Source organism: Erithacus rubecula, assembly GCF_903797595.1.
Source record: "Erithacus rubecula genome assembly, chromosome: 6".
NCBI lineage: Eukaryota > Metazoa > Chordata > Aves > Passeriformes > Muscicapidae > Erithacus > Erithacus rubecula.
The window spans coordinates 55,938,121-55,949,228 of record NC_136688.1 but is presented as its reverse complement, the minus strand read 5'-3'; the positions used below and the strand labels follow the sequence as shown (position 1 = coordinate 55,949,228).

At 43.4% G+C, this 11,108-nt stretch overlaps 1 protein-coding gene across 3 annotated transcripts in view; it reads right to left on the bottom strand.

Annotated features, from left to right (window-relative positions):
* Window positions 1-635: 635 nt before the first annotated feature.
* RTN1 (reticulon 1) overlaps window positions 636-11,108 on the bottom strand; it is a gene marked incomplete at its 5' end in the record, with an annotated part of 114,632 nt that continues 104,159 nt past the window's right edge. For 2 of the 3 annotated variants that reach the window (XM_079309317.1, XM_079309319.1), the window contains 6 exons: window positions 636-1,260; window positions 2,005-2,063; window positions 2,154-2,200; window positions 2,587-2,656; window positions 3,493-3,631; window positions 4,490-4,697. In XM_079309317.1, coding sequence (XP_079165443.1) covers window positions 1,218-1,260; window positions 2,005-2,063; window positions 2,154-2,200; window positions 2,587-2,656; window positions 3,493-3,631; window positions 4,490-4,697 — 566 coding nt within the window. In that variant the 3' untranslated portion in view covers window positions 636-1,217. The remainder of the gene's footprint in view (window positions 1,261-2,004; window positions 2,064-2,153; window positions 2,201-2,586; window positions 2,657-3,492; window positions 3,632-4,489; window positions 4,698-11,108) is intronic. The other variant, XM_079309318.1, reaches the window with a different exon arrangement.

Genomic DNA, 11,108 nt, shown 5'->3' with positions numbered 1-11,108 from the left:
AGAGGAAATTTTTGTTTCAGCTCCCAATGCCTGGATTTGATATTGGTCCTGTTTAAAGCAGATTTCAGAGAACAGCTTTGGGTAAGAGAGCAATTGGTGATAAGGAAACTGAAAATCTCTTTGTACTGTGCTGACACCTCCACACTCTGCTCGTGGTTTGCACAGTGAGCAGACAGAGAAAGAGACACTTGCTCATGTACCTGATACTAAACTAACTGTGTGCAGAGATCTTCCTTTCATTCCAAGAGAGATCATCAACATGTAAAAATATTAGATTAGCTACTCTTAGTTAGGTACTACTCATTGGACTGCACCATGATGTAAGGGCAAAGTGTGTGCAGATGTCCAGAGGAGACAGAAAGAGGGAAAATGCTCCTTTTTGCACAGTATGTGTCCAGTTCCCAAATGTCAAGGTAATCCCAGTGATGAAAAGAAAGAGAACTTTTTACATTTAGTAACATTTATTTCTGCATTCGGTATCAAGTACATAAGTGCAAATATTCAGAGTCCATAATTAAGTCCATTAGGAACTACAGAGAATGTAATACAAATTGTAATAAATTGAACATGCTGGAACTTTCCAGTTACCATACATGTAAATCAGCCTGTCAATCCTTTACGACAAAAGTACTGGGTTTTGTGTTCTTTTTTTTTTTTTTTTTGAGTTATACAAAACTGATTACCATAAGTACCGATTACTGTTTTATTTTATTTGTGCTGGAAAACACTAAAACATCAGTCTACAATTCTATATAGTTAATAAAGATGAATCCAACCAGCAACCCAGTGACGTAGAAGCAATTTTAACTATTGCATCAAGTGCGCTAAGCAGGAAAGCCCCTAGCCACATGTAACATTAAAAGTTATAGAAGCAATGCCAATAGAAGAAGGAAAAACACTAAAAAAAAAAAAAAATTAAATAAAGAGGTCAATATTATTCAGGCTCTCACCATCATGCACTTTATAAGCAACACAAAAAACCACATCTAGTACACTTTTCTCTTTACTATACTTTAGTGCTTGACACAAGTGATTGCAAATATTCTAAGTGCAGAAGCAGCAGGGGAAAAGCACTGCTTCTCAGTTTTATGTTTCTAAGATTATGGTGTTGAGAAAAAAAAATGATAAATTTGCAGTAAAGTGTAAGAACAGAGCTGTTTTCACTCCAGATTTCCCCGTTATGCACTACTGTAGTCAATGAATTCTTGATGTCTGCTTTACTCTGCCTTTCTCTTAGCACCTGGGATTTTAGCTTGAATCCTAAAAAATAAAGAAGAAAAAGGATTATAGGGTGAGGCAGTTATTCCATTGCAGTGGGTTCCCACCTGGATTTTTATCCAGGGATAACTCCTAGTTCATGTGAAGTGTGTTGTCTCAATAGGGGAATTAAAGTGCCATAAGAAACAGGAGTGATGCCCATCTAGGTGTTCTTACAGGTTTTTTGGTGGTTCAGTGATATTCTCTCCTGACATTATTTCTCCATGGTCTATTGTCTATAGAAAGCAAGGAATGGAGTCTAAAACCAGAATTTTCAGGACAACATTTCAAAATTTCACCCAGGTCTTCTGCCTGGTCCATGGGGATTGGAAACACTAAAGATCATGGTGCTCTCAGGTATTTGTGTGACAGGGTGCTGTGCTAATTCCCACTTTGGTCATTAATGTTATCAACTCCCTGAATGCCAAAAAAACAGGCTTGGAGTGGTCAGTGGGGAAGAGAATTAACTCATTTCTTCCTGTTTGTCCTGGCCAGGTACCAATGTGGACACCAGTCCATGACTGGGCTGCTCTGTCCACAATTCCCCCAAATTATGGAAGGGGACAGAAGGACAGAGTGTCTCAGTCTGCATCAGCTGGGAGGGTCTGCATTTATCTAGGGATCTGCTCTCCCTCAACCTCTCCCATTCCAGGGTCTGGGGAGGACACCAGTGACAGGACAGTGTCCCCAGGACCACCCAGCTCCCAGCCACCCCCCAGGGCACCACTGAGCACACACTGAACTCACTTTGCCACGACCGTGTTTATGTGGGTCCGCACCAGCCCCAAGTATTGATCAATCTGTGCCTGCAGAGAGCAAGAGGAGACCCAGGCAATGAGACAACAGCCCAGCAGAGCCCCCCAGCCACCCCAAATGCACTCTGCAGAGAGACCTACCTGGTACTTGTCATATACAACAGGGAGAGTAAACATAGACACCACAGCTGAGGAGGAAAAGAGCACAGTGTTATGTTCCTGCAGATCAGATTCCTCCAGAGGAGAGACCTACTTTGGTGACAAGCACATCATCGTGCCACTTGGTCAGCTGATCCATCAGGGAGCCTTGTATTAAAAATGCACTTTGCTCAGACCTCCCAAATATGGAATCCCCCATTGCTCTGGGACTGGCAGCTGCAAAAGCATAAACTGCAAAGTAGCTCTAGCAGGAGGGACAGCTTAATAGTACAATGAATATTTACTGGGAAGGGAAATAAATGTTGGTAGTTTTACTGAGGAGAAGACATGCCAGGGATAGGCTGTTTTTTCTACACTGAAATCCAGAGGGAGTTCAAGTTAAAAGTATATTTTAAAAAGAAATGTTGGTTTTTACCCATTATCAGAAGAGTCAGGCCATTGAAGAGGGCTCCCACGTAAGTCAGCAGCCACATTAGTACTGCAAACTAAATTAAAGATGGATCATTACATCACCTCTACTGCCAGCATAAGAAGAAAGTAGTTTGCTTAACTAGCTAATATAACAGCACATTAGTCTTTTTTAATGTGGAACGGAGTGGTTATGGCACATTAGGAACTAGGTAGTTTTTTTACCTGTAAAAACCCCATTCTCTGTTCTGCTTCTCACCCTCTTAGCTCAGCTTTCATGTCTATTTAGGGCTTAAATTGCATCCATGTAGGACTCTGCATTGAGAATAGCATGGGCAGATATCTGCATCTCATTTTTATGATGGCAGGGGTCATCCCAAACAGGTTAAACAGAGCCATGAAGTGATAATCCCAAGGACTGATGGGTATATTTTCCTTAAATTCTTTTCAAATTTAGGAGCCTAACCTATGTCTGTTCTCTTAATGATTTTCCCTTTGCTCTAAAGGACACCTGCTTGAGTGTAAGGCTAAAAATCAATAGTTATTTCAGCAGAGAGTGAAAGAAGATTTTCTTTCATAGCAGAAAATGCCACCAGAAGAAATCCAGATTTAAAAAGGGGAACATTATTTAATAGCAAAGCAGTAGAAAGCATAATGCTGGGACACTTGTAGAACTGAGGAGGAGCTAAGCTGGTTCTGCAAATTTATACATTCTGTATTACCTATCAATACATTCAAATGCCAAACCTCTAAAGTGCTGGAAACAGTTTTTAATTCAAAAAGCAGAGCAACTTTCATATTTGGAGCTACACAAAACTAGGTTTCATTACAACTCTGTCAACATGGGAAGAAGCTCTTTGAAATGTAGATTGATCCTCCAGAGAGGGGTTAAAAATACTTAAAGAAATCTTACTTTTAAAGAATCCACAAGGTCCTGAACGAGAAAGAGTCTCCTCAGCTCTTTGACTGTGCTGTTGACATATAGCTGGAGACAATCTGTGTATTTCTGGATCTGGTCCTGTGAAAGATTCATCTCCATCTCCAAGTAGGCTCTGCCAGAAAACAGGTCCTGTTACAAACTGGGAAGTCTCCCCTGCTGTTCGTGCTCATACCCTCCCATCTCATCATTCCCTCCTTTCCAGACCTTTCCTTGTGCTGGAGCAACATGTTCCCCTCCCTGCAGGCACAGGGCCACCAGCACATCTTCACCCTGCAGGACCATCTCTGGGTGACCCAGCCTCGCCCTCTTCCCACACTGAGCCTGGTCTGGATGGGATTTCCCTCTTTTCCTCACCCAAAGGGGGATACAAATCTAATCTGGGAGTTTTTCCCACAATTTCCTGTGCTGTTCTCTGAGCTGTGTCCCCCATCCTGAGTCACTGACCCAAGAGAAGCAGAAGGAGCAGCACCCCAAAAAGATTCTTTTGTAGGATGTATGTGCTTTCAAGCCACACCAGTTCTACAACCTGGATTACCAACTGGTTGGCTCAGCAGAGGAGAAAGGATCACTGTTCTTGTGGAGCAGAAAACCCCCTGTGGAGAGTGGGGACTGGCACCATCACTTAGATATTGGGTTGCTGGAGAAAAGACTGATATTTTCCTTCTATGCCCAATAGACTGTGCTCAGAAACAATGCTCTCTTCTCTTTCAGGTATGCTGCATTATCACCAGCTCTAAAGAAACTCCTTTTCTCTGCTTGCTTAAAACTTCCTGTACCTTTCTTGATAAAAAACCCCATGTCTTAGAAGATGACAATTTTTGTGGCGTGTTGCTTTTCATTCTCTCTGCAGCATCTAAGCCAACAGTACCTTACAATTTTTGAGACACTGTGAAAACACTATCATTATGAGCAAGAAGATAATTTCATCCAGCACCAAAGCAGTTCTTGTCATCACTATGAAGCCACTCACTTGAAGGGGTGGCCCTCATCCGTCTTCTGCACAGCCTGTAGGACTGATTTGTAGATTCTGAAGCTGATGGTGGCTGAGAGACCAGCCAGGGCCAGGTAAGCCACCACACTGACCACACTGAACTGGGTCAGGGAGAAGAGCAGCAGCAGCAGGCTGCCAAACACGATCCCTGTCTGCTTGATGTCACGCCAGTACAACAGGTCGATAGCTGGGGGGAGAAAAGCAAATTGTTAAAGGCAGGAACTGGGATGGCATTGGTGACATTGCAGCTGGTCTGTGAGACAGAGAGTGTTAACTGATAGGGTTTACTTCTGAAAGGAATTTTACCAAGGCTGTTGGTATGGAGACCGAGAAGAGAAGAGAAGAAGGAGAAGATAAGCAAGAAGAAATCTCCAGCTGGGAAAAGTATTTTTAGAAAAGTTTTGTGAAAAGCAGTGGTGGAGACTGTTTTCCACCATTGAACGTTATGTTGATCTATTGCAACCAATAAATAAAATGTAAACTTTGCAGAGTGTATAAGAGAGTCTGAAAATTCCAATTTTTATTTATTTTTTTATTTTATTTCTTTTTACAAGTTCAAATGCCAAATGCTTGATCAAAGCGTTTTCCAGTTTGGGTTGACGATAAATGAATGAGGAAGTTTGGGGCTAGCCACAACAAACCACATTCCCATTCAAAGTTTTGACAATTTGATTTTGTTGTTTCTTAAGTTTTGAGAAAGGAAAAGGCTCCTGGTTTTACCACTGCTTAATAGTTCCATGAGTAGGAAACAATTTTTCAGATAAGGCATTCAACTACAGAAGAATGCTTGCTACTCAATCCAACCATCTCAGAAATACTAAAAAAAAATAAAAAAGCTTTCTGCTTGTTATATAACTTCCCTTGTCCATGGGAGGTGCTTGTTAGATCAAAACAAGTGCATCAGTCCATTTTCAACTACTGCATTTTTACATTTGTAAACCAGTTAACTCTTGCACTGTTTTCCACCCACTTGGTATATTTTATTTGAACCTCTTCAGCAAAAGAAATTTAGCATCAGAGACAGCCACTAAAATAGCAAAATTTTATTAAAGGATTGTGGAATATCCAGTCCACAGAGGTGAATTTAATCTGTTTATACCCACAACCTGTTTTTCAGAGGACATGGGATGGAGATCTAGCCAGAGAATGTGCTCATGACAACTTAAACAAAACAGCTTCAATTTCACACACTACACAAGTCCTCAAGAACAGCTTGAACACACTACCAGCCAAACAGATTTGAGAGATGCCACTTGTCAAATCATCCTGAACAAAGAGTAAATTCAGGAAAACTGCAATCTGTCAAGGAAAAAAAAAAAAAGTCACTGATACTAAAAGAGACAAAATTAATCCAGCCTCTTAGTCCTTATCCTCTAATCTCCAAAAATTGTGAGTCATCACAGTGTGTTTGCCTTGAGTCAATGAGTTATATTACTCATTACTATTACACATATTAGCCTTGCTTCACAGTGATGGCTTGAATGCAAAAATTGCTCTTGTATTACTGAGCTCTCCTCTTTTCATGCATCATTCACATCCAATTATATTCTCCATCATTGTACACTATATAATAATTTAAGGATTCATCCCTGGACCTGTGATCATGAGCACACATGACTGGATCCTGTGGGCTGCATGGAAGCCATGGGACCCTGGTGCCTGTTTTGGGATCCTGGCTGCTGACTCCCCAAAACTGGGACCAGTCTTTTACAGATATAAGCCCCACGCCTGCTTCCTGCAGGAACCCTGGGGCAGGGAGGATGGAACACTCCAAAATGCAGTTCCAGCACTGTCAGAGCACCTGGATGAGGAGGTTTAGCAGCAGACACAGCTGGATTGCAGGACACAGCTGGAGCTCCACAGTAATGAGGTGCTGGAGCATGCAACTCCATCCTCACAAACCATCCACACAAAATGGCATCTAGAACACAAACGTGCAGGTTTGGCCATTTTTCATATTCTTTTTCAGTAAAGGGACCTCAAAATCCTGCAGCACAACAGCTGAGTGAGCATTTGGACAGAAGTATTATATTTTCTGTGAGGGTGGTGAGGGCCTGGCACAGGGTGCCCACAGAAGCTGTGGCTGCCCCATCCCTGGAAGTGTTCAAGACCAGGCTGGATGAGGCTTGGAACAAGTGGAAGGTGTCTCTGCCATGGCAAGAGATGATTTGTAAGGTTTCTTCCAACTCAACCCATTCTAAAATTCTGTGATTATTCACAACCTGATATTTTTTATGTTCAAAAGTGACTCTCTCAGAGGAGAGTACTGGAAATTTATGAAAACCTGACTTTGAGATACTTAAGGTTTCCATCACACAAAACCTCAACATTAAATTAAATAAGCACAGGTGAACTGATGTATGTGGTACATCATCTGCTGATGGCAGAAAAAGGACACATGCCAGGAGAAACCACTCCCTGGGACATAAGCAGTAAAGAGGCAAACAAATGAGAACTGAGCCAAAAAATACAAACTGAACTCCAGTAGAGCTCCTTGAGTTAATCCCAATTAATTATAAGATCCAGAATGACCAACTAAGCCTTTTTATTCCAATGATCTTCCAACTCATACTCCTGCAGACTGGCAGTGGGCTGGATTCTCATGCAGAGAGATGCCAAACTGCATTTTCTCATTCCCTTCAAAAGAGAAGATGCTGAGTTACTCAAGACAGGCTTGACCAGGTATATATATATATCCTGAAAGTCACCTGTTCCTGCCATGGAAGGACTGGGATATTTCCTCAGCTGTCTCAGGTAAGGAAAGGATCAGAGATGGACAGAGGCCAAGTGACACAGTTCTGGGAACAAGTGCATGTGCTAGGGAGGAGATGAAAAAGCATCTGGCCTCTTTCTGCAGCCAAAGGAGACCTGGGAGAGAGGGATCCTGTGTCTTTTAGACCTGAGGCAAATATTCCCATGTGCATGGGGAAAAAAAAGTGCCAAACCCTAGCAGGAAAATCTCAGCACAGAAAAGGGAGATACGAGTTCAGTGATTTTTACATGGCTCTCCCAGTGCCCAGGTCCAGCCTGGGAGCACATTCCCCTCACCCACAGCCTGCCAGGTCTGTCAGGATTCTCAAGGGCAGGAAGAACATCTGCCTTCTCCTCATATCTCTTGAAGGGACAGGGAGCTGCAGCACTGCTGCCCTGTCCAGCTGTTTGGGTGGGATTTGATGCTCCTGTAGCCATTCCTCCTCCTCCTCTCCCTTGAGGAGAAAGGGCTGAGCCAAACCTCCTTGCAGAAGGTGATACAGGAAGGAGATGAACCTCACAGCTCCTTGGGCAGGGAAGGGGAAGAAGGAGGATCCAGAGCCAGAAATCCATGGAGACTTTGGCTGACAGGCCTCAGGGATTTGAGCTATATCAGCTCCCCCGGAATTTAGATGCTGCTAAAAACACCTGAGCTACACCTGTCAGAGCCATGTTTTCTTTTTCAGTTGCATCTTCTGTCACTTCAAAGGCTTTTTACTTTAATGGAATGGAATGGAATGGAATGGAATGGAATGGAATGGAATGGAATGGAATGGAATGGAATGGAATGGAATGGAATGGAATGGAATGGAATGGAATAGAATAGAATAGAATAGAATAGAATAGAATAGAATAGAATAGAATAGAATAGAACTGACTATTTCAGCTGGGAGGCACCTACAACCATCACCTACTCTGACAGCCTGACCAATTCAGGGCTGACCAAAAGCTAAAATATGTTTTTGAGGGCATTTTCCAAATACCTCTAAAATACTGTCACTTTTGGGACATGGACCCTCTCTGTAGAAGCCAGTTCCAGTTTGACCAGCCTCTTGGTAAAGAAATGCTTCCTTGCTGAGACAGCAGTCAAACACATTTTTCTCCTACATTTCCTTACCTAAGCAAATCTCCCTTAAAAATTGGGAGAGGTGCTGTGGGTACAGAATGCCCCAGCTGGGATCCTTTGCCTGGCTCCATCAGAGTCCCATTTTCTCCTGTAACCACTTACACCAGAGCCAAAGTACCTGTGACATCAGTGTCTGGTGCTGTTAATAGAGACCAACGGGCAAAGGAATGAGAAATTTTCTTATTGACCATCAGGTGAACTTAGATTTACATCAACCCTCCTCACACCCTTTCTTTTTTATTCTACACATGAATTAAAATTAAAGATGAAGTTGTCCACCACATTTATATGGTCAGGTCACTAAGCATAGCCAGTGTCTGAGCCTCTGCTGAGGGGCAGCTGCCTGTGCCCCTTCCTTGGCACACTGAAGAGACAGCCAGGCAGGCTCAGAGCAGCCTGCCCAGCACCTGGGGATGCAGAGGGGATGGGATGACAGGGCCAGGAGCTGAACTGGAGCTGCAGCTCTCACACACACACACTCTGGGCAGAGCCAGTTGCCAGCACATGCTGGCCCCAGGCTCAGCCAGGCTGGGACAGCTTCCAGCCCAGAAACAAGGGGGGCACAGCATTCCCCAGACACACTAAAGCACAGAGGATACCCCACAGCACCAATTAACCACACCATGAGTGCTTTGGGCAACCAGAAGGGGAAGGATAAAAGGTCCTAGTGTGGTGCAGGGTCTGGGAAGGGGTGTGTGTGTGTTGCACTGCCCAGACCCCACCACAATGGCACAATTCTGAGCGATGCACACTGAATATTCATGAGGCAGGAGGCTGGTGCCACGTGAGGCTGTGATGTGTGATGTGCATGCAGTTGGACAGGGGCTCAGCCTGTTTGGCTGAGCAAGATCCACTTCCAAGAGCCAAAACACCAACTTCAAACCACAGCAGGGATCTGCAAAAGGGGTTTGGGCATCCAAATCAGCCTTGGCTTCACTTGAGGGTTGGGCTCCTTCTGTTTTGCAGATCTCTACTGTAAAATCCTGGCCATGCCCATTAACATGCAGAGGCTGCTCTGCTGTAGCTTTCCATGATCTCCCTCCTGGAAGGAGGGAAGTAACATCACTCACTTTGCACTCTTAACAATACAACTCACCAGAGGTCTGAGTCATTTGTGGAGGTATAAAAGGACTCTGGGTTTTGCCAGAACTGCCTCAGACTCAATACTATTTGCATTTATTAAGGAAGACTTACCAGACATCCTTAAGAGATGCAGGTCACTGCCACTGCCTTTGAAGAATTTTTCTGGAGAAGTGTGTCTGATGAGCTGTTTATCTGCAAATATCACCTGCTTGTGCTCTTCAACTCACAGCAAAACTTGCAAAATGTTACTCAAGTAGCTTCCAGTTGCAGTATTTTTCAAGGGTGCCAAAACAGTGCTGTAAAGCCATACTTTATGGCAGAACCTTACCTGACTAAACTAACAGGATCCTGACTCGGGGCCAAGCCACAGACTAGCAGAGGGGAACTCTATGGTAAAAGAAACCACCTGTTAATAGGAACAGCTGGTAAATACCCATGTTTGTGGGGCAAGCTAAAATTAACCTCACAAATACAAGGAACAGCAGCAGCAGGCAGTGCTTTTGGCAGCAAGCAATGCCTAAAAGCTCTCACAGCTCTTAGCATGGCTTGGAGCAGAAAATGTTCCTGCTCCTCAGTACTTGGTACCAAAAAAGACAGAAGACAGATGTGGTTATGTTTTCCAAAAATACTTCTGTAGGAAAAATGGGGATCTTCCCATTCCATGTCTCAAAGAAAGCATTTTAGGATGAAAATTGATGATCAGCCAAGCAGAGATTGGACAATTCAAATCTTTCACAGCTTCTCCTCTGAAAATCTGCTCTCTCCTTCTGATTTTGCAAGTTCTTCCTCTACTGCAATGACTGTGTGAAAAATGATCATGCAAAAAGCAGCATTTCCATGGAATCTAGTACAAAAAGTGTGAGCAAACCCCTGGTACCCAGCCTTCAAATGAAGCCCATGGCCTTGATGATTATATAAAAGGTTGTATGCTCTGAAGTACACAACAACACCTTTGGAAGTGATCAGGCTGCCCTTCCCACCATGGAGGTACCACCAGTCCTGCTTAGGAGGTGAAATCAATGGGTTGTAGTGAGAAAACCCTCTCTGAACACAGCATTTACTTCTGCACACAGTGCAGCATTACAATTCATAAATATAAATGACTTCATAAGGCATTATCAGACCTTCTGGGAGTGAAGAAACCAAGAAACACAATTTATGAGAAATAATCTTGTTTGCAGCGCTGTCACAGAAGTATTTGACAACAAATAAGACAATGCTGTAGGTTTTGAGTAGAAATAAATACTGCTGACACTCAAAGCAAGCCAAATTTGCAGGTGTAACCACAGGCTGCAGCCTCTCCTCTCCAATGAAGGATCCAGTGTGGACACTGCTCCCTTCCCCACAGCAGATTTGATTCTAACATAATACAGATGGATACACAGTGTAATGAGCAGTCTGCTGCCTTCAGGAGACTGCTGTGATGAGCAGCAGAGCCAGGAGAGAATGTCTGTGCTCTTTCATCAGCCATATCTCCTGATCCTTCACCTCCAGCCTGGAGGAAACTCTCCATACCTCTACCTCTTGTTCACACTCCGACCATTGACTTCCTGTCCTCAGTTCAGCTTTATAACTTTATCATCCACCTGTTTCAAGGTTTAACTTGAAAGTTCAGACTTTCTTAGTCCCTAGAGTCTC